The sequence below is a fragment of the Hyperolius riggenbachi genome, chromosome 7 (genome assembly GCF_040937935.1).
Source record: "Hyperolius riggenbachi isolate aHypRig1 chromosome 7, aHypRig1.pri, whole genome shotgun sequence".
In the NCBI taxonomy this organism is placed as follows: Eukaryota; Metazoa; Chordata; class Amphibia; order Anura; family Hyperoliidae; genus Hyperolius; species Hyperolius riggenbachi.
In genome coordinates, this window is record NC_090652.1 from 125,549,175 (window position 1) to 125,573,296 (window position 24,122).

The following is a 24,122-nucleotide window of genomic DNA, read 5'->3' on the forward strand; positions in this document are numbered from 1 at the left end:
GCTTCACCTATAATCATTCATGTAATAGCGGCAGAACACCACACCCGGTAATGCACATTCTGTCAGAATAATGTTCAGTAATGCCACTGCTCATAATCTGACAGCTCCATATGTGTCAGCAGGGCTGCCGACAGCAAGAGGAATTCCCATTTCTACCTGCATAGATCAACAGTCACTGCTTCACTGTACATAGCTGCTGACCTGCCAGTTAGGCTTCATGTAAGCGCTGATTTCCTGTCACCCTAAACAATAGTGTTGGCTACTGTAACTGTTAGAATGAGTGCTGTACACACATGCTGCTCAAGTAGTGTTTAGTTCTACAAAGCATAGGGGGAAGACAAGTAGTGGATGAACAAGCGGTAATTGCAATAGTACAAAGTAATAGCGCTCGTTCGTTTAAAGAGAATCTGTATTGTTAAAATCGCACAAAAGTAAACATACCAGTGCGTTAGGGGACATCCCCGATTCCCCTCTGTCACAATTTTGCTGCTCCCCGCTGCATTAAAAGTAGTCAAAAACAGTTTTAAAAAGTTTGTTTATAAACAAAATGGCCACAAAAACCGGAAGTAGGTTGATGTACAGTATGTCCACACATAGAAAATGCATCCATACACAAGCAGGCTGTATTCAGCCTTCCTTTTGAATCTCAAGAGATCATTTGTGTGTTTACCTTCTTCCCCCTGCAGCTATCATCCACTGAAGAGTGAAAGGCTGAATGTTTCTTCCTGCAGACAGCTCTGCGGTATCTAATTCCTCAGCATGTGACAGCCAGCTCCTTTCACAGCATAACAGAGGACGATTTATCCAGCTTGTAAAGCTCTTCTCTCACTGAGAGAGTAGAGAGGCTGCCTAATCTAAACAACACACACAGGAGTGTGCATAGAGGGGGCCTGGAGGGGGGGGGGGGGGGGGAGGTCGTGCATAACAGATCAACAACACTGAAGAGTTGGCAGCCTTACAGACACAGGGCGACAAATCATACAGGGGAAAAATAAGTTGATTTATTACAGAGACGATGATAGTAAAAAGTGCTGCAGCAAGCCAGAGCACATTAGAATAGGTTTAGGAACTTGTAGGATAGTAGAAAAAAGGATGACATTTTTGTTACAGAGTCTTTAATGATCTGTCTGAACGTAATGCTAAACAATGTTGTAGGACAGCTGTAATGTGCAAGATTTTTATGACAATTGTGAATTCTATACTCCAGCAACATCCATCCAGTGCTGGTCAATCTAGAAATGGCCAAAGAGACGCAAATAATTTGGACTTGTATGCAGAGCGAAACTCTGTCAAAGTCGGCAGGAGGTATATTTGATCGGAAGTAGAAAGAGGTCCGCCGCTCAAACCACACAAAACAATTCCAAAACCAGGGAGTCAATCAGCAGCACTCCGATCACCAAAGGGTGCAAACTCACTTGCGATGATGATTATAATGGAGCTATTCCAAAGGCGTGTGTAGCATTTGACAAAGGCTTGCGTGTCGAAACGTTATTCTATTTTTGGCTATGATACCATGAAATAAATTACACTTAAATCGCAAATCCAGGTGGAGACCTGGCTACCTTTATTCGCAGGTATATTTGATCAGTCCAATTCCCAGCTGCATACACTTTGCATGCTAGCTGGAACTATTTGCAATTCGGCTCCTGACCGGCTCACAGAGTTCTGCCGTCATAGTGACAGCAGGGCGAGTGGGCTTCAGTAATGGGAGAGTGGCGCGTCCACACGGTGTGACATCGCTGAGCCTCATTTTTGCACCAGAAAGTCTCTGGTCCTTAAGGGGCCAGAGACTGCTGGTACTTAAGTGGTGAACATGATAAGTCAAACCTTCTATTGGTCCCCCTTTGCAAATATTGATCCTGAAAGATCGTCCTTCATTTTATTTTTAACTAAAAACGAGGGTGAATGTATCCATTTTCCATCTGCATAAAAGGAGTGCTGCATACCTGGCTGATGAGGTTCAGCAGGAGTTTGCCTTCAGAGCCAACCAGGCAAGTGAGAAGTTGTGGGATCCATGCTAGCCACTGGATAGGAGGAACGCCAATGCAGTATTTGTCTACTGCATCTGCCAGGGTGTTCTTGTCATCGTCAAAGCTCAACAGCCAAAGTACCTGGAAACAAATCACATGTTAATCTATACGATTTCTGTGAACAACAACTGAAGAACAGTTCAACCAAACGTGCTGAAACATCAGCCAGTGCTGAAACAACAACATTTAATTGCAGTATAAGTAGTTTAAAACCCAGAAAAAAACGTAAATTGTCTTTTGTGTCTCCAAAGTCATCTGCAGGTAGATGAGCTCATAAAGTCATGCCATTTTCCTGCCTCTGTGCAGCAAAGCTGAGCAGGTAGTCATTAGGAAAATATTAAAAGCTTTGGCACCACAAACTTTCCTTCAGACAAAGTCACAACTAACCTGACCTTAATGCAGAACAGACAAACAAATTATCTGCTGGCTTATTTGCATATCAGAAGCCCTCCCAAATTCAGAAACCAACAAAATTGTGACTAGGCTATATTTAGAGAGCTACATAGCTGCCTGTAACACTATAAGGTTATAAAACTGTGTGGACGGTAATTGTCCAGCTACTATATAGCATGATGACATTTACAATAAACTAAAACTGGATTTTGGTTTTCAATGTTAAATATAAAGGTTTAAAAGAAAATTCGAGCCTAAAGGGATTATGGCATTCACCATATTTCTTCTAACCAATACCAGTTGCTTGGCATCCTTGGTCTTTTGTTATCAGTAGTGTCTGAATCACACACCTGAAACAAGCATGTGGCTAATCCAGACAGACTTGAGTCAGAGCATCTGTATATGTAGTCTCCTCTGGGTAACCAGACTAAATTCAGCAAATAGCCAGCTGCAGAATTGGTCAGGGATCCACTGCCTGGTTGTAAGCGGTAAACATTAAATATTCATAACTAATAAATTGTGTTTATCTTGCTAAAAATAACTTGAAAACTCTGCACTATGTTCTCTGGTGATAAGCATACCGTGCGTATTCCCAAGCACTCCATACATGCTACATCAGCAGAAGTGAAGTCATACATCTGCAGCAAATCCAGTTAAACTTAAAGAGACTGCAAAATTATCTCTTTTTTAGGCGGTCCTCTTCAGTATTAATGGCATAGCTGAAACACCACTATCCCATGGCAAAATGAGGCCTAATCCCCCTCAAATACAGGGGCAAAGATACAAGACTTTCAAAGTCGTGGATTTTGCTGCCCGGGTAGGCAGAGCTTAGCACTGTAGCTCTGCCTCCATTCGCGTCGATCTCCGCGGATTGCTGCCTCTCCCCTGCACCCATCAGTGAGATGGGAGAGGTGGCGATCAGCGGGGGATTGATGCGAGGAGAGGCAGAGCTACTGATCACAGCTTTGCCTCTAACAGGAAAGAGCCCTGCAATTTGCCGCGGGAATTTCGGGGTGATTGAGGCCTCGTTTTGCTGAGGGGCGTGATAGCGGCGTCCCAGCTATGCCATTAATGCTGAAGAGGACTGTCAAAAAAAAGAGGTAATTTTGTAGGCTTCAGACGCTCTTTAAAGAGACTCCGTAACAAAAATTGCATCCTGTTTTTTATCATCCTACAAGTTCCAAAAGCTATTCTAATGTGTTCTGGCTTACTGCAGCACGTTTTACTATCACCATCTCTGTAATAAATCAACTTATCTCTCTCTTGTCAGACTTGTCAGCCTGTGTCTGGAAGGCTGCCAAGTTTTTCAGTGTTGTGGTTCTGTGATGCATCTCCCCCCTCCAGGCCACTCTCTGCACACTGCCTGTGTATTATTTAGATTAGAGCAGCTTCTCTCTTCTCCCTTATCTTTTACAAGCTGGATAAATCCTCCTCTGAGCTGGCTGGGCTTTCACATACTGAGGAATTACATACAGGCAGAGCTGTCTGCACTCTGCAGGAAGAAACAGCCTGACACTTCAGTGGAAGATAGCTGCAGGGGGAAAGAAACACACAAATGATCTCTTGAGATTCAAAAGGAAGGGTGTATACAGCCTGCTTGTGTATGAATGTATTTTCTATGTGTGGACATACTGTACATCAACCTACTTCCTGTTTTGGTGGCCATTTTGTTTGTTTATAAACAAACCTTTTAAAACTGTTTTCAACCACTTTTAATGTGGCGAGGAGCGGCGAAATTGTGACAGAGGGTAATAGGAGATGTCCCCTAACGCACTGGTATGTTTACTTTTGTGCGATTTTAACAATACAGATTCTCTTTAAGTCCAACATCTAATCTGCAAACTCCACCCCCCCCCCCTTCCTTGGGTATCCTTTAAAATTTACACAAATCCACCAGAATGCTTTCACTATAAGACTCGTTCCTTTTTGGGTTTAGCTGGCCTTTAAACTGTGAAAGGCTTACCTTTGCCAGATATTTCCTGGACTTGCTCTCATTCTGGTGGCGGCACGCATGGAGGTAGCATGTGATGGCTGACACTCCGAGGTGAAGCTGGCGTTCCTTAACGAAAATGTTTTCCAAGTAGTCACCCCACATGGCCCAGGCCTTGACTAGTACATCGTGCATCTGTACGGCTGCTGAGAAGGCCTTATTGGCATCTTCAGACCTTAGGAGAAAAACATTTATCCCCATTACAGTCATAAGCAAACAGACACAATTAGAATCAAAATAAATGACAAAACCCACCAGATCATATTATTAAAACAAACCCCACACAAGCTAGTCGGAGGTGCACAGGCTCATTTAAACATCATTACAATGCGGCATTACTAATTGGCTGCTGGCTATATCATGGGGCCAAAAGCACTCAGAAATGTCTTACTGCTCGCCATGGTCTGCCTGCATTTATAACTGATTAATTGGACCATTACTAACTCATTTACGAATCCCCACTAATTATTTCCACAAATATGTATTTGCATATTTGTTCAATAAATTAAGAATTATTACAAGAAGAGTAAGGTAAACAAATACGCAGGGGATGTACGAGTTTATTTTACAGTAATAAAACAATTCAAAAAGCATTAATATCAGCTCTAATATGAAGGCTTGTATGCAGACGAGTATCTATTTATTATTTGCGGGTTGATTTTTTTTTTTTTTTGCAAACTGTTAAGTGAATGGGAATCCAAAAGTAAACAAAAAACAAACAAACAAAAAAAACACATACTTACCTAAGGAGAGGGAAGGCTCTGGGTCCTGTATAGCCTTCCAGCTCCTCTCTCGGTCCCCGCGTTCCAGTGCTGGCTCATTGACTGATTGGTCAAATACTGCTGTCTCTGCTTACAAAGGAGGCTTTGTAAGTCTTTGGGAGCCTGGGTGCTCTCAAAGACGGGTCACTCCATAGTGCCCACGCGTGAGCATGCTCACTCACGCTTGTGCAGTATGGACCCATCCATCTTTGGGAGCACTCTCGCTCCCAAAGACTTCTGAAGCCTCCAGCAGCTGAGAACTCACACGGGGGAGCTATTGGTTAACTGGGGTGACCGACAGGTGCAGAAAGGCTCTATAGCACCCAGAGCCTTCCCTCCCAAGTATCTGGTTGATTTTATTATTTTTTTATGATTTCATTAGCTTTAAAGGAACAACTGGAGTCCTCAAACTTCCTTTCATCTACATGTGAAAGGAGTAGCACTGACACCAGAAAAGCTCGTTAGCGGTGTGGAAAACTTATTTCTATGTAGAAGTAATAAATTACATTGCAGCACATCTGTTCAGTCATTACATAGGTAAGCTTTTCATCCAGACTTGCACAGTAGTTTCCTTACCAATTTCTTGCAGCACAAGTCTATTGGTCAAGTAAGACTCTAAACCATTTGTGTCAGACTCGGGCTAAATCTGGCCTTTAGAGCCATTAAATTTGGCCCTCAAGTCGTTTTCCCACTTTACATTATATCTGGCCCACTCTAGACTTCCAGGAAAGCTATATTGGAGGCGATGCCCTAGAACATCAGAGAAGCCATATGGGGAGGTAGGGGGAGGCGAGGGAGGACCACTAGACAGCAAGGAACAGAATAGGTGAAGGAGGAGAGCCACTAGACACCAGGGAACTGCATCAGAGTTGGGGGGGGGGGGGGGGTCAGTAGACACCTGGGAACTGTATGAGGAAGGAAGGTGGCCAGTAAACATTGAAACTGGCCCACGACTAGGTCCCAGTGTACAATTTCGGCCCACTTTGTATTTGAGTTTGACACCCCTGCTCTAAACAGTCCAGCTTATATCTTCTCTCAGCAGTTGTTAGAAAGATGATTGCAAAGAAATAAAGATCTCTCTCTATTAGTCAATTTAAATATACTTTTTGTCAGTTTACATGTTAAATTCATAAGTGGTTTAAATTATTAAACTATTAAATTATAAAACTAATTTGGAGGTCAGGTAAGGAGAGGCAGCATGTGAGAGATTCCACAACTTTATAATGCAACAAGCAGTACAAAGCTAGTGGCTGAGGTAAGAACTTCATGAAGGTTTGCTAAATTGGTTATTCGACAGGAATACAATTTGTAATTTAGAGTTTTGAAACTTCTGCATGACTGCATCTTATTTTTAGGGGGATTTAAGGGGAATATGAATATAATAATGATTTAAAAAAAAAACACATTTCTGGGCAGCTGACTGGCTCAGCTATTTAAATAGGATATGTGCAGAGAAGCTGTTTGCATTTTAGCTTCAAGAACAATAGTGCCATATTTAAAGACAAAGTATATCTGGGGTCAGCCGGAAAGTATACAATTATTGTTCAGACAGAACTAATAACCTGGTTTGCAATTTAAAAGAAAAAAAAAAACAAAAAAAAAAAAAAAAACCAAATCTCGGATGCACTCACCAACTGCTCATAGGAAAACGTTCTATAGGCTGCCAGACACTATCAAACTGGGTGCCGTGGCACCCTGGTGCACCTCAAGCACCGCCCAGGTGTGCCTCAGCATTCATCCTCATCTTTTGTGCATTGCCATCAGGTAATGCAACTGCACATTGATATACAGTGGGTGGGTCAGTGACCACTTGGATGGGGGAGATGCTGACTGATGGGGTCACTGGCTACTTGGAGGGGGGTATGCCTAATAAGTATCACTAGGTACTGGGGAAAGAATCTAATAAAAGTCATAACTGCATTTCAGTAGTTTTTGCTGAGGGGTGCCATGAAAATATTTCAAAGCCATCAAGGCGCCCTCACCCCAAACAGTTTTGAGAACCACTAGCTTAGACATTCAATTTTCTAAAAACACCGTACTGCACTGAATACAAAGGCAGTAATAGTAGCGTGCTGACGATTACTTACATGGCAGTACCCAGTTAAATGACCAGCACCAGATTGTGATCAAACACCTATAGATTGCCACCATATGTTGCAGAACTATCGATTCCTCTGATTGGAATCAATTCAGAGAGAAAGATTACTACCCCCCGCCCAAAAAAAAAAAAACAATTGAATTCCAGCAGATTCCTTTAATAGAATCCAGCAGGGGATCTACTGAAAATCAATCGAACAGCTCTTGCCCAGACCCATCACCCATCTACATTGTCTGTTCAATCAAGAAGTTCACCAAGAATCGATCAAACTGCAGTGCCTTGGACATTTTGATGGAGACCATTCCAAGCAGATTTGAATAGTGAAATCCACGTGTGTATGGGCACCTTAGGTGTCATGTCACTCATGTACCAGTACCGCAGCACATAAAAACATCACTGACATTGCCATTAGCATCTATTGTCTATTTCAAGGCTTCCACTTTAATGGAATATTATGAAGAAGAAAAAGGCACCCCACTCTCGCTGAGCTGCTACCAGTACTTAAGAAAGCATGATGCATAAGCTAATAACTTCAACTGACAGCAAGTCTATTAAAAAGCTAATTAGCCCTAATATAGCAGAACCAATTTCTTTCCTTGCTTTAGAGAGGGGGAAATTAAAGTAGGTATGAAGAGAAAAAAAAAAGAAAAAAAAAAAGAACACCTTGCTCTCTCATGGAGCGGGTAGTTCAGCAGTGCTATTACTGAGGGAGCAGGCTGATAAATGACTCACTTTATCAACACTTTCCTCTTTCTAACCAGATTTGTCACAAAGCCTTCCTTTTCTTTCTCCTTGCCTGAGTGATCTATCACACTGACATCTCTGATGACTTTCTTCATACTTGTGCTATCACCTTGTTCACAAACTAGAAGGCAGAGAAAAATGTGCGGTCATGGCTGACCTTTACAGCATTGTTGTGTAAAGCCCTTCATAAGAATATCTACCCTATAGAGGAACTCACTACAAGCAGAATTTAACTCAAAGAAAGGAGGCAGTGCGGGAGGTAGCAAGGTGGCAAGGTTTAAAATCTAAAGCCAAGCACAGAACTAGATGTTCGCCACTCAAAACAAGTCATGTGTATCCTCTTACAGCAGAGGTGTCAAACTCAGATACAATGCGGGCTGAAACTGAACACTGGGACAAAGTCATGGGCCACCCTCAATGTCTAGTGGTCACCTCTCTCCTTTATAAAGTTCCCTGGTGTCTAATGCCACCACCCCCATCAGTTCTCTGGTATTTAATGCACTCCCTCCCCCCTATATACAGAGTTACCTGGTTTTCCAATGGCCCCCCCTCCCTCCCCAAAAGTGTTTCTGGTGATCTAGGGCTTCACCTCCAATATAGCTTCACTGCTAGTCTATAATGGGCCAATCATAATGCAAAAAGGAGAAACCACTTGAAGTCCAGATTTAATGGCTTTGTGTGCCAGATTTGGCACAAGAGCCAAACTTTACCTCAGAGGCGTTCATGCTTGCTATACAGCCATAGCAGTCAAGGCACCTGTTTTTTCACTGAACTGATAAATTGGGCAAGCATCCGCAAAACGCATTGTCAATTTTTTGTGCTCAAATTGTGCAAAAAACAAGTCAATTTTATGTGCTCAAATAAAAAGGCCTTTTTTCAATAGACTGGTAGAATTCTTTAAGAAAGGCCTGATTGCATCTCTGTTTATTAGATTAACATCTTTATTGGACTATCTTTTATGCATTGGGTGCCACCACCCCTTTTAGTGCCTTGTCATACAATCATACCTCTTTAGGACGTAATAGGTTTTTTTTTTTTAGTTTGTCTAAAAGAACATTCGGAGTGCGACTGACCAGTTTCTGTTACAGACCTGAAAAACCGAGGGGGACGGTTAATTTCCCATCTGTGAGGGTGGTTGCAAGAACTTGCAACCCACCTTTGTGAGTATATACATCCTTAGCAATTTGCTTTTCAGAATCTTACACGATTCTGCACCATTGGGCTCCTGGTCTACTTTTGTTATTTAGATGAGCTTGGAGTTGTTACAACCACAGGAACCATCAACATAAGTTATCATGTAGATAGACGTTAAAGAGGAACTTCAGCCTAAACATATTGTCATTAAGTTACGTTAATTAAAATAGATAGGTAATATAATCTCTTACCCACTCCATTTTAAAAGAACAGGCAAATGTTTGTGATTTCATGTGGGTAGCCATCTTTTTGGTTGAAAGGAGGTGACAGGGAGCATGAGACAGTTCCAACTGTCCTGTGTCCTGATTACCCCTTCCAGCTGCTAGGCAACGAGAACATAATAATCAGAAATCCCTTCATGCTTTGCACAGCATCAGGGGAAAAATGCCCAGGCAGATTTCTTTGATGGGGCGGATCTTAGCTCCTAAGCAGCTCAATATGAGGCTTTTGTAAGAAAAACAAAGTTCTGATGCTGTGAAACTGTTAAAGAAACACCAAGACTTTTCAGTGCTGCGGAGTAAATTTTTAGTCTGGAGGTTCGCTTTAAGTAAACATTTACAGTGGTTTTTAAAATCTAGATTTTTGCAGTTTAATACCGCTGATCTCTTACAAGTATGTATGAAAGATGTTCTGCAGATCACATTCACATTTATACCTCAGATGTACAGATTTCCTTTAATGAGCAACCTGTTGTATACATACTTGTTAATCTGCGCCAGAAACATTCCCTTCAAAGCGTAGAATTCTGCTGTCATCTCCTTTGTGAAGTATTTCAAGTTGGTTGATTCAATCACCTCCAATCCCTGAATGACGAAAGTGAAAAAGAAAAAAAAAATGTATAAAAAACAATGCCTGGCACATCTGATACACCAATTTCTAAAGACAGAAAGTATTTCTGTCAATGCACAGCAAAGTATTGTTCTGCAATAGGAATCTCAGAGTATAGGACTGCAGTATGGATACTTCTGAGGTCTAATCCCAGAGCTGTGCAAAAACTGTAGAGATGGTCAAGTTGATGCAAATATTTATGCTAATGTAGTTGGCTTAACAATTTGCAACTCATTGACCATTCCTACATACACACTTAAGATAAGTCTTTGGAAAAGGCAAGATCACAGACCAATTTTACCCCCTTCCATGTAGTATGAGAGCCATACCTACACATTCTATTCTATTGAGCTGAACTCCCCATCAGATAAAAATCTTTGCGAGATGCTGCACACAAAGATGCTGTACACATTCAAAAGATCAGTATCTGCAAAAGATCTGTTCCTGCAAAATGCATTCATAGTCTATGATATCTGCAGATCCTCATACACACCTAGTTTAACAGACATTCATCTGCAGATCAGATCCACCCGGATGGATTTTTAGATCTGCAGATGATTGGTAGATATGCAGATGAATGTCTGTTAAACAAGGTGTGTATGAGGATCTGCAGATATCATAGACTATGAATATCAGATTTAGAGCCAAGCGGAGAAGAAGACAGGGGAGACCGGGGGGACTGGCACCGGCCGGAGCAGGTAATGTATTGCTGCTGTATTGCGTCGGTCGTCGAGCATTTGAACTATCGACGCACTCCCAACCCGCCGGCGATCAAGCAAAATCTTCCGCACGGACGGATAGATTGGAATTAACGGGAAGGATTGATTTCGGATGGAAATAGATCGTTCTGTCAGTGTTTGCGCAACGATATCACAGCAGATTCGATCACAGTGATCGAATCTGCTGTATATCGGCAGGAAAATCGTTAGGTGTATGGGCCCCTTTAGAATGCACTTTGCAGAAACTGATTTTTTGCAGGAACTGATCTTTTGCAGATACTGATCTGTTGAATGTGTGCAGCATCTTGCAAAGATTTCTATCTGATGGAGAGTTCAGCTCCATAGAATAGACTGGGAAGGTATGGCTCTCATACTACATGGAAGGGGGTAAAATTGGTCTGTGATCTTTCATTTTCCAAAGACTTAGAGACAGGATCAGCAGGATAGTCCGGCAACTGGTATCATTTTAAAGGGAAAAATCCATATCCTTCTCAGTTTAGGTTCCCTTTAAAAACCCAAAGCTATCTCACATCCTAGCAATAACCATCTTCACCCCATAATCCATAACCCACCCAACCTAACCAACATACCAATCACAACCTACCCCTAAGATCAATGCCATGCAAATCATTTTGAGTTGATGTAGCTTGAGAATGGATCAATCACATTTTACCTCAGCAGGATTTGATGGATTCATTTTCAAGCTGCATAAATTAGCATACAAAATTTGCATAATACTGCATCAACTCGAATCCATTATTTGCATCTCATTGACCACCCCTATCTCTAACATATCTCTTCATCACCCCTAGGCAGCAGAACCTTACTCCCCAAATCTAGGATACTTATAAGAACAGCTGAAAGTGTTCTCTAAATGACCAGTTGCAATGAACCACTATATATAATGGAAGCTAGAGGCACAGCTCTCTTTTCAGGACTATATGGTTACAAAATAATGAACAGCGGTAGTTGGATAAGAGTATGGATCAGTTTGAATGCTTTCTCTTAAATGACAACCAAGGCCACTGAGATTATGCCCTTTGGAAGGGGCATTATGTGTTCTAAGTAAAAGTTGTGGTTGACCAAAATGTACAGCATGAAAAGCTCATATACTGTCCACGTCCTTATACATATTGAGAGAGGTGAGTCATTCACATGTCCTTATACATATTGAGAGAGGTGAGTCATTCACATGTCCTTATACACATTAAGAAAGGCGAGTTGAGTAATAACTGATCAGCAGGGTGACAAGGAACCCCCCCATCAAACAATGGCAGCAAAGTGCAATCCCCTCTGCATGGTGCATTTACTATGAGGCATTGCCTACCTTCTCCGAATACAGCCACCACCCCCATAAAATAATCTAATTTTAACAGACCTTTCAAGAATAAAGAGTTTGGAAACATTTTAATCCAAATTTATCTAACAAAACGTTCTTACAAATCTCCAAGGGAATTTTCCCACAAGATAGGACAGAGTCCTGCAGAGAAAACACTGCAGCTAATGGATCCTTAAACTAGGCTTGTCAAATTAATACAGCAGGCTTTGGTAAAATAACTTCTTCCTTCGTAGCGCTCCCTACTGACTCTGCTTGCCCCATCCTCTGACCTCGGACCAGCTACTGTCTAGCACAGGAACCAACAAACTTGTGAGCTGTTTATCCACTTAAACTAATCTTCTAATGGCAGGATATCAAAGGCTCTCTGCTGTGTTATTCTGTTTTATCTTCTGGAAAGGATCACATTTTCATTTTGCTGGCACTTAACATCATTTTATCTCGTAAATACATTTATAGTTCTACATTGGACTGTCAAGCTGCGGTTTATCCATTTTACATGCATGCAAAAGTGGTCCTGAAGAAAAATAATGGCTTTTTGTCACGTAGGGTCGTCTATATAAACTGCAAGGCATATGACAGAGGTTAACGATAACATCTATAGATAAACAGCACATATAAATGTTTATATATTTGCCAAAGTGGAGTTTAGGGCATTGTTGGAAGCCTGGTACATACATCTAATTTTGATTGGCCAATTTTACCACCTCCAGTTTATCTACAGAATCTGTTCATGGTATTCAAAATCTGTAAGCCCTTTGGTTTAACATTTATGCAGGTTAAAAACAGACCCAACAAACTCAACCTCGGCAAGATTCAATTGGTCAATTTTCTTACTGCATAATGTTGCATCAATTTTGATTTGCAGCTACTGACCATTCCGACTTGTGACATCTTATAATACAGCAAGACAAAACACAGAACTTTTATATCGGGCTTTTCTTCCGGTGGACTTAAAGTGCATCAGGGCAGCAGCCGCTTGGGCACTCTCCACAGGTGACCAGGATCATAAGGGTGCCTTGCCCAAAGACTTCTCTGTTCAAAATCTTCCTGTTGGGAAGTCATTTGATGGCCTCATATATCTGATAAGTGGTTTAGTGATGAGAAATGTGACAGCATCTGATACAGCGTCTCCTGGTCAGCCAGAAAACTCAGCTAGGGTTATACCAATTTAAACATGAATGGAGCATCAGCAGGAAAGCCAGGTAACTGGTATTGCTTAAAAGGAAATAAAAACGTCAGCCTCCATATCCCTCTCACTTCAGATGTCAATCCATGCCATTAAAGGACTTGAGGAAAAATATATTTAGAATGCAAAAAAATAAAATCTGAAATTACCGATATAAACCAGCAAAAGTACACTGTCACTGGGTATTTTAATTTCCATGTGAGGCTGGGTGCACACATGGCTGTGCGTTAAAGGTCACGATTTCTTTCATGTGTATTTGTGTGCGCATTTTTAGTGCGTTTGCGTTTTTTCAGCATATGCGGTTTTCTAGCGTTTTGCAAGCATTTTTACACGTTTGCGGTTTACATATATACAAACCGCATATGTATTTTGTATGAGTTTTTCTATTGCGTTTTATGCAAATCCTTAAGAAGATAACGGGAAGCAGAAATACATCAGAAAACAATAAAAAAAAAAACAAAAAACATAAAAATGCATTACATTGCGTTACCATTGACTTTCATTATGTGCGTTTTTGATGCATTTTTTAAAATTATGCAACAAAACCAGCATTTTTAAAAATACATGTTTGAAACCGCATGTGCGGTTTTCATATGCGTTTTTTGATGTGGCCCGTTGACTTCCATTACAGGCAAAAATGCTGCATTTTCCGCAACGCTAGCATTTCTGCTAAGTGTATACCTAGCCTAAAATGATAATTTTTACTATTTATTATTGTATTTATAAAGCGCCAACATATTACGCAGTGCTGAGTGATTGTGATCAGATCAGGTGAGAGTCTGATATCTGTACAGTTTCCTCACCACCCTCTGCATCGACTCAGTTTGACAGAACAGAAACCGCCTGCATTTGTCATGGCAGACTGACAACATATTTCCCTTAAGTATTAAAGGGCAACTGAAGTAAGAGGTATATAGAGGCCACCATATATATTTCCTTTTAAACTATACCAGTTGCCTAGCAGCCCTGCTTATCTATTTGGCTGCAGTAATGTCTAAACACCACCAGAAGCAAGCATGCAGCTAATATAGTCCAATCTGACAATGTCAAGTAAGACCTTATCTGCTGCATGCTTGTTCGGGGTCCATGGATAAAAGTATTAGAGGTAGAGGATTAGCAGGGTAGCCGGGCAGCTGGTATTGCATAAAAGGAAATCTGGTAGCCTCCATATCCCTCTCACTTCAGTTGTCCTGTAAGCCCCATACTCACGCCAGAAGAAACTCCCCTGCCAATAACGACCGCCTCTTCCAAGAACCCCGAGTGTGTATGGCAGCCCGTGACCCCTTTCGACTATCCTTTTGGATTGCTTCAACCGAGAGCACCGGCCTCCCTGTTTACCCACCTCCTGTGTGACATCACTTCTGTGCCACCATCAACCCCCCCACCCCCTTTTGCATAGCAACAGTACATGTTGCTAGCCTGCAGGTTAGTGACATGTCTGTCAGCCTCAGGCCTGTAATGTGTCCCAAGACTTCAGGAACTGATCCCCACCAGGCGACAGTGATCTTGCGTGTCTATGGCCCTCTCCACCTCCTTTCTACTTGGTATACATGTTGTTTGGCAAAGCCGAATGGATATATTTGTAAAGGGCCCACTGGGAAGTCTCTAGGTGACTGAAGGATTTTGCTTTCCAACTGTCGACTGATGAGTGCAGAGAACTTGAGCTTGCCATTGTACACAGAGAAGTGTAGCCATTCCTTGTCAATTTGGGAGGAGCTTGAATAAAAGAGTGATTTGCACAGTACATTATGAAAATGTTGATTGTATGAGCAAAAGCTACAACAAAAGTTTGGCATGCCATTCTGCCCTGCACATTGCCCCTTTGAATAAACAGAGAAACCCATGTGCTCCAAGGCTTACCTGCATACATTCATTCTTCCCCATCACTCCAGCCAGCTGAAGATAGCATTTGACCTGCTGTCGGATCTTCTGGAAGCAGTCTACAATGGGCACGGTGGGGATGGTGTGAATGCGGCTCAGGATGTCCAGTGCTACGTTCACCAATCCCTGCTTCCTGGCAATCTTCCCATACTGGATAATGGCGGAGGCAGAGGCGTGCACACCAAGCATTGCGTTGTTGGAGCTCGGGTCATGCTGAGTACTGTTGTCATATGCATTCACTATAGCTGTCAAATGACAGTGAGTTACTACAACAAATCCATTTATCACAGAGCAGCAGGTTTAAAAAGTGACTGAGGAACAATTCTACAATAGCTTTACAAAACACAAGCAAGTTATAACATCTCAATAATTTGCAATGTGGCTGTACACAGAAAACGATATCCAGTTCTCGCAATCATTATGTCACATGTTATCGAGTTTGCAAATATACTATCAACAAATGTAGAATTTCTCTGAATATGGATGACTCGGGATCCATCTGACATTTCAGAGAGCACTTCTGCCAAGTCAATTTACAATGGTGAAATAAGTCTATGCAGCACAAAATCTCAAGCTCTTTATGTCCCTTAAAGAGAATAATTTATTTAATTTTTTTTTATTATTTGTTCAAAATAAATCTTACAAATGAATGCGTCATTTTAGCAGCATCACTTGCTGGCCTGATAGATTCATTTTATAAGTAGAGGTGTTCTCCCCAGAATTTTTTTTTCCCAGCCGGGTGGCATAAAAAAGTTGCTGGGTGGGGTATGATGGGAGAATTGCAGGGCCTACAGACCTTTGCTTACTGCATAGGAGGAGGATAAGGAGGTGAGCTGATGACAACCGGGTGCTCACCAAAATTAGCTGGGTGGAGCACCTGGCTAAAAGAGGCTGGGGAGAACACAGAGGGGAAAAAAAAAAGATCCTGGTTAATTGCAGGAACATTACTCCATGAGCTGGTGTGGCACAACACAAACCTGGTACACACATCCAATTTTGATTGGCCGACTTCACCACTTCCATGTAGGTTGAAAGGTTACCTGCACAATCTATTCATTGCATTCCAAACCTATTGGCTTGCTTACTACATGGGAGGTGGTAAAATTGGTTAGTGATTGACCAATCAAAATTGGGATGGATACAACCATCTATCTATACACATACACTCACACACTATCAATCTATAACTGGTTATGTTGGCATCAGCAGTAATCTCCCACAATGCAATGAGGTTCCCAGACAGGAAACAGTCAGGGCTATATCCCACAGTTGGAGAGGTTTGCCTAAATTTCAATAAATTAATGGTTTGTTTGCCTTCCTTGTGATTGATGTCACTCCTACGTTGGTAGTTGTGGGACCCGTAACTACGAGTCAGACAGTTTCTCATTGTCCATTTCTCCTCTATATCAGCCACACAAATGTCCCTGATGAACTATTAGAGAAAGGGTAAAGCTTTCTCATGGGAAAGTGGGTATCTGCTATTGACTGGGATAAATTCCAACTTGAAAAGAAAGCCAGATCACACATAATATAATACAAACATTACCAAAACAAAACATGCCTCACCACTCGTTCTATACCCACCTTGATAATGATGCTGTCTCCACATGAAGATACTGCTCCAGTGAGACAAGTCATCAGACACAATCGGCAGTCTGTTCCGCCAGGTTTTAACTACGGTTTTCATGTCATGGAGACTGTTATTCCTCCCTAGATTGGTAGGTTGCAAGCCTGCATTAATCTGAGCCGCCTCTTGAAGCTCAATGATCTGCTGTGCAGCCTGAAAGTCAGATTAACGTTTTAAAAATGACCACATTTTCCAGTGCAAGAGACATTTTACAGTAGTAAATATATGCATATTTTTCTTATCCTAAACAGTAAAACAATTTGCTGCTTCAGTGAAGTCGGAACAACTAAACAGATACCAAGTTCATGCTGATCGTGTAAGAGTTGTAATACAGTATATATTAGCAGGCCTGCATATCTCTAAAGGCCATACTCAATGGACGATGGATTGGGGGAGCCTTCAGCACACAACCCGAGCGTTCCCTGATTGATCTTTTTACCCGTCGGAAACCACTTATATATGCTTGAATATGCTTCCCCAGTCATGACTAGTTATCTTATTTTTACCCCACAGTTCTACTTAGGGCCCTTTTACACGTAATGTGTTTTAATGCGTTGCATTCCGATACGTTTTTGCAGATGCCAAAAGCTTTGTTACAATGCACTGCTATGGAAAGTTAAAAACACATTAAAACGCAACATAAGAGCCATAAGAGTCGGAAATGGGTGCAAATGTAATTAGAGCCAGAAATGAAAGCTATTTAATTTTTAAATGCCTTCCAGTTAACAATACTAACAGCGCGGGCACCTTTCACAGGTACAACTGTTCCTACTGCCCACAGCAACCAAATGATGTTCCTTCTACTCAACTCAGGGGATCACAAAGTGACGTGAATGGTCCTGCCTATTTCCACCATCGCTCTCCCAATCAGCTGACACCAAAGTCCACACTGCTGGCCACAGTGGAGGATACGAGCCAATGGTGTGTCCATCTAACGAGGTCCTGGAGACTGCACGTTGGTGCTACATTCTTTTATTACAGTCTTGTGAGATTCTTTTATCTGCAGTTCCATTAAAATGTTTAATGCACTATAGAGCGCTCTTTTCTGTTTTTATTAGATAAATGCTTTGTCCACAGGTTTCAAGGAGCTGCTCTGGTTGTGTCGTTATTGGATCTACGTCCTGAGAGTAATACGTTTTAGCACAAGCACAGTCTAAATTTTTTGGATCACAAAGAGAGAATGACTAGTAACGGCAACAAGAGCTCCCTCTTCAAATCTTTCTTCACGTAGCTCAATATACCCTCAAAGAAAGAGTGTACCTTCCAAAAAAACCAAAGGAGGATTCCGAATCTGGAGGGAAGGTGAGACTATTTGGGGAGATGTGCCATTAGCATAAGCATTAAATAAGCCGCCTTACCGCTCTGAGCGTCCGAGACAGCAAAAAGATAACAGTTGTATTTGCTGCTAATCAACTAAATAAGATAAATGCCCGAGGACTCTGCTCACATTTACAAAGTCAAATCTCCTGAAACAAAATAAATTAAGCAAAGTAATATTTTTCACAATTATCGCTGTATCAGCTCGCACAATACCTTAACCTCCTTTCTGCCACCATTTATCATGTAAATTTAATTTTCTTGCAGGTATTTAATCACACGCTATCTGATATTTTTTAAAAAAAGTAATTACTGCAGCTTCAAATTCACAGTTCACTTTGTACTTTTGTCATTCAATGTCTTTAATCCTCATGTTGAGATGTGAGCTGTGAGCATACCAGTTTTTGGAGGGGTGAAGACTGGCTTATACAGCACATTGTAATGAATACAGAGCTGAAACAGATCGCCTACACATACAATGCAGGTATTTCTGAAGGAGAGTAACAGAATAGGGTTTAGCATCTGACCAGATCATTTTGGTAGAGTGACAACTAGAGGATCCGATAAGGTTCATGTCACATGAGCTACTAAGTCACTAGCAATTAATTGTAACGTCATTATGTACAATCACCAAGCTACTCTAGAAGCCTCTGTTAAACTGGAGACTTTTTGAAATGAAAGTCCATTGCAATGCACAAACTGGAGCAACATTGTAACACTGGATCAGAGGAATGCACCGATACATACTGAAGTGAGTGAGTGTGCGTGTGCGTATTGTGCCACAGCTAAGACAGTGGGCTTGCACACCAGAAATATTTCAGCAAATTACACTGAACACTTTGATATGCAAATGTGTGTATAACATAGCAGGCGTGGAGCTAGTGGTTTTGCGGCGGTGCTTCCAGGAGCCCAATTTTACATACTTTGCCGCAAGCCAAAAAGCATGCAAATATGCAATGCCGCAATTTGCATACCCCAGCACCTGTGAATTTATCGGGCACCACTGGGCCCCCAAATCAACACTCTTAGCCACAAATTGCAGCTTTACAGCGGCACTTACTTGTGCCGCCGTAAAGCAAACAGGGATGAAGCTACAGTTCTACTGATCCTAAGCAGCAGATTGCTTTTTACACACAACATTCTTTGAACTGGTCATAGCAAACATGCAATATACCAGCTCCCTATTAGTAACTCTTCTGTAATCTGGGTGGGAAATGTGAGATTTCAGCAACATTAGATGACATTATTTTAGTATAAAGGCAGGTAGGATAACTATGCAGGCAGTGGCTGTGGCACAGGCTTTAACTGTGTTTTATGTCAGACTAATTCCATATTAAATTAACAAATGTATGGAATTCACAAGATGACTTCCTGAAAATCACTACAGTGTGCTGGCTAACTGAAGTCCTGAAGTGATGTTCAAAATTTCACCAACTCTGCACTTCATTGTAGAACATTCAAGGATTGCCCACCTGTAATAAGGGTGTATGAACATGAGAAACAACATAAGGAAGTCTTCTCCATTCCCGGATAGCCAGGCTGCTGGCCATTTCAACCAAGCGTTCAATAAAGTTCAGCTGTTGCTCCTCTGGATGGCATATTGCAAGGTAACCACGATACATGTTGACTTTCCATGCCATCTCCTTTGGACAGCTCAGCTCCACCTACAAGAAAAAAAAGGGTTTCTATAAGATACTTGCATTACATTTATAAGTGTTGAATCAGCAATCAGACCAGTCATGAAGGTAACAAATTATTAGCAACTACAGATCAAGAGGAACAGAGAGGCAGTGGAGATCAATGCTGTGTGCAGTCAAGTGCTCATGGATGTTAAATCTAGGTCGATCGTGGTATGTATAAAACACAAAAAAAAAAAACCACAAACATACACGAAAACACATTAAGGCTGGATTCACACTGCATGCTACATAGCACACTGGACATAGACTTTAATACAAAGCCTGCATGCAGTGCGTTAGAATAACGCGATTAGTTACACAGAAGTGTAAACAGGTCCATAGAATTGTATGGGCAGCAAGTTTGCATGCAGAAATATTGTGCAACGCAATGGATGTACTTTGAAATGTCCCTTTGGGCCTCATCCACATTGCGTTACGCTCACGCTCTCACCTGCGCTGAGCGATAATTTTTTTTCTCTTCAAATTGCTCTGCGTGTTCTAAGCGCTTTTATAAGCGCTTTAGTAGTGCAATTATTTGTACAAATCACCTGCGCTTAAAAAAACAAAACAAACAAAAACGCCTCTAGTGTGAACAAGCCCTAAGGGCCCGTTCAGACTACAAAGTGCGGACTGCAACGCGTACGAACACACGCCATCCGCGTTTGTATGCGTTGCGTGGCTGATCCCATCACTGAAAAGTGAATGGGACAGCCGCGCGTTTTTGTAAAATCTGCGTGCAGCATGCGTTCCCGGACCGCACAGGTCCGGAACGCATGCTGTGTGAACATCAGACATTGCACTCTATGCAATGTCTGATGTCCTGCGTGTCGGCCCCCCCGCACGCGTTTCCAAAACGCATATGGAAACGCGTGCAGTGTGAACGGGCCCTAAGGCTGGATTCACACTTGTCTGTTTTTCTATGCGCTTTCTGCAACCAATGTTAATCAATGGGCTAGTTCACACCTGAATGGGTTTTTGATGTGCAGAAAAAACAATTGACAGCAATGCACAAACAACTGTCAGAAAACACGCACAGGAAGACGCCCTCAAAAAACTATAGACAAGTGTGAATCTAGCCTTAAAGGGAACCTAAAGTGAGAGTTATATGGAGGCTGCCATATTTACTGTATTTTGTGGACTATACGACTCAAAAGTGGGAGAAAAAAAAGTCACTGCATGTTATAGTCCAAATGCAGAGAGTTCCTGACTTATGAATGCTTGCCAATACCAACCTCCAACCCGCCGCAATGTCGGGGGCTCCCTGTACTGTGCTCATGCAGAGGACGACGACAAATGGGGACAGAGGATCCAGCGGGATACAAAGGGGCATAGAGGAGGACAGAGACGAACACATGGGGGACACAAGGGGGACAGAGGAGGACACAGGGAGACAGAAGAGGAACAAGGGGGCATGAGGTACAAAGAAGGCATAATCCACAAGTTGCCCTTTCCCCAAGGATGCACCAAGTTTAGTATGTATTTTCCCCCTGGTTTTTATCCTCTAAACATAGGTGCGTCTCATGGTCAGGAGCGTCTTATAGTCCGAAAAATACGGTAATGTCTTTTAAACAATACTAGATGCTATCCTGCTGATCTTTAGGCTTCAATAGTGCCTTTATCACACACCTGAAACAAGCATGTGGATAATCTTGACATTATTGTCAGAAACCTCTGATCTGCATGCTTTTCCAGGGTCTATGGCTAAAGGATTAGAGGCAGAAAATTAGCAGGATAGCCAGGCAACTGGTATTGTTTAAAAGGAAATACAGCCGCCTCCCATTTACCTCTCACTTCAGGTTCCCTTTAAAAATAGATCACTTAACACACTGAATCATATGCCAACGAATATGAAAAACGCAATGCATTTTGATGTGTTTTAGTAGAGCAACAGTGTTCCCAGGCCCTTAGGGGTTAACATATTACAACAGCCGCTTGAAGGTAGAATGAAATAGTGTTACTTTCACTCTGGGCCGGTTTATTTGTTAATCCCCCAAATTTCCTATGTGAAAAGCATTAGAGCCACACATAATAAGGATTGGGTATATTGAAAAGGAAGGGCTGGTTCATACTGGGGTGCTTTTTCAGTGCTTTGCTGATCGCCAGCGATCAGCAAAAGCGCAGTGCAAATGTATCCCTATGGTACCATTTCCACTGCAGCGTACACTGCATGCAGCATTTTGTGGGTGATCGGGATGTGATTCTCATTCTCTTGAGCGGAAATCCCAATCTCAAATCGTCACAAAATCAAGAAATCTTGTGCCGCGTGATTGCAATTTGCGCTCTGGGTGTGAACCAGCCCAAAAGGGAGAGAAGCAATTGACTGTAGCAGGTTTCAGCACTTTTTATTATCCAGTATGCTTAAAGCGGAATATAACCCTGCATTTCAACTTTGCTCTAATACATTATTTACAGCATATTATATGCAACCAGCATTTTTTTTTACTAGACCAGGATTGGAAGGGTTACACACAGAGCTTTAAAGTTCGATGGAGAGACCTGCTGCAGCCGAAGTTTAGATAGATACATTTAAGTAAACACAATGTAACAAGTGGTGAATGTTACACACTCTCTGGCTGTCCTCCAGCTCCTGCACAGTCAGAGAGTGTGAGCAGGGCCGGGCCGAGGCATAGGCTGGAGAGGCTCCAGCCTCAGGGCGCACAATTCATTCAGCTGTCATTCCTAATTGTGTTTAAAGCAGAAATAAATAAGAAAAGGGGATCAGGGCCGGGCCGAGGCATAGGCTGGAGAGGCTCCAGCCTCAGGGCGCAGTGTAGGAGGGGGCGCACAATTCATTCAGCTGTCATTCCTAATTGTGTTTGAAGCAGAAAGAAATAAGAAAAGGGGATACATAGCAGTGACTGCAAGCCGGATAACTAGAGATTAAGGTGTTGGGGAGGTTGTGGGCCCTGTGGCCCTCTTAGTCTAATAGCAATAAGTGTGTGACAGCTGGGGTGGGAGGGATGGAGGGGTGCACTTTGGTGTCTCAGCCTTGGGTGCTGGAGGACCTTGTCCCTGCTCTGAGTGTGAGTCACATTCCTTACTTGTTACATTGTGTTTACTTAAATGTATCTATCTAAACTTTGGCTGCGGGCAGCAGCTCTCTCCACAGAACTTTAAAGCTCTGTGTGTAACCCTTCAAATGCTGGTCTAGTAAAAAAAAAAAAAAAAAATATGCTGGTTGCATATAATATGCTGTAAATAATGTTTTAGAGCAAAGTTGAAATGCAGCGTTATATTCCGCTTTAAAGGATACCTTAATCCTCACGAAAATTGAAAAACAAGAGGAGCAGGCATGTATAGTCAGCTCTCCTCATGCCCACTGCCCTCCCCCCTTACTTGTTCTCCTAAGTTATGATGCACTGACCCTCTGAATATACATCTTAGTCAGGAGGGTCAGTAAAACTGTGCAGCTGCGGCTCAGTGAAAGGCATCCTTTCATCGCGAGGCCGGGAGAGCTCTGCGCAGGCGCACTAGGTTACAACTACATATTGCACCTGCACAGACCGCTCCCGGTTGCATCATCGGGCAGCACCTGTACAGTCTTCACCGACCCTTTGTGACGAGGAAGTAGCTTCGAAGGGCCGGTGCATAACTGATGGGATAAAAAATGGTTAGCATGAGGAGAGCCCACTACACATGCCTGCCACTCCCATTTTTAAATTTTCTTGAGAACTAAAGCATCCTTTAAACAGTCATTAATATTTCTTTTTAGTACATGGTCTAAAAATAATTTCACCTATTCCTGTGCAAGTCCCAGCATTGCTGGAAAAAATGAATCACATAAAATATTTAAGCCCGATTCTATCTCTCAAGATTTATTCAAACGCAGGTAAACACGCAGAGCCCTTTTGTTTTTTCTACTGTCTATTAAAAGATGCCATGACATTGCTGAGGATCAAATGAAAGAGAAGCAAAGACAACAGGCAGCCCTGGCTTCCACAGAATGAATGTTTTAAATGTCTGTCCTGCTTGCTAGACAACAGGAGCGGCTTGCGGTAAAGAACGCCCGTCGCTCTCCTCCCTGTGGGGATAAAAATGACGTCCTCTGGCAGGCCAAGAACAATGCACAAAACAAGCAAAGTCAAATAGCAACACTAGAGCGTTTAATCAGGAGAAATGAAAGAGCGGATGTCTTTATAACTCACTTTACAGAGAAGATAAAGGCTGAGAAGTTGAAATGTGAAATATAGAGCGGATAAATCCCTAGTTTGGTACAAAGAGCGTAAGAAAACTTAAAACAGATGTCAATCACGCCACAAACTTGGTTAATTAAAAGCACAACTGGTACATCTGCAGAGAACTTGTTGGTTATAAAACAGGCTAGAAAATTATGCCC

General features: G+C 42.1%; 1 protein-coding gene across 6 annotated transcripts in view; it reads right to left on the reverse strand.

Annotated features, from left to right (window-relative positions):
- Nucleotides 1-24,122, reverse strand: part of TRRAP (transformation/transcription domain associated protein) — a 265,491-nt gene that overhangs the window by 60,555 nt on the left and 180,814 nt on the right. For 5 of the 6 annotated variants that reach the window (XM_068244615.1, XM_068244613.1, XM_068244614.1 and 2 more), the window contains 6 exons: nt 19,580-19,771; nt 16,748-16,943; nt 15,143-15,408; nt 9,913-10,013; nt 4,387-4,588; nt 1,947-2,111 (listed from right to left, as the gene is read on the reverse strand). In XM_068244615.1, the coding sequence (XP_068100716.1) occupies nt 1,947-2,111; nt 4,387-4,588; nt 9,913-10,013; nt 15,143-15,408; nt 16,748-16,943; nt 19,580-19,771 (1,122 nt within the window). The remainder of the gene's footprint in view (nt 1-1,946; nt 2,112-4,386; nt 4,589-9,912; nt 10,014-15,142; nt 15,409-16,747; nt 16,944-19,579; nt 19,772-24,122) is intronic. The other variant, XM_068244612.1, reaches the window with a different exon arrangement.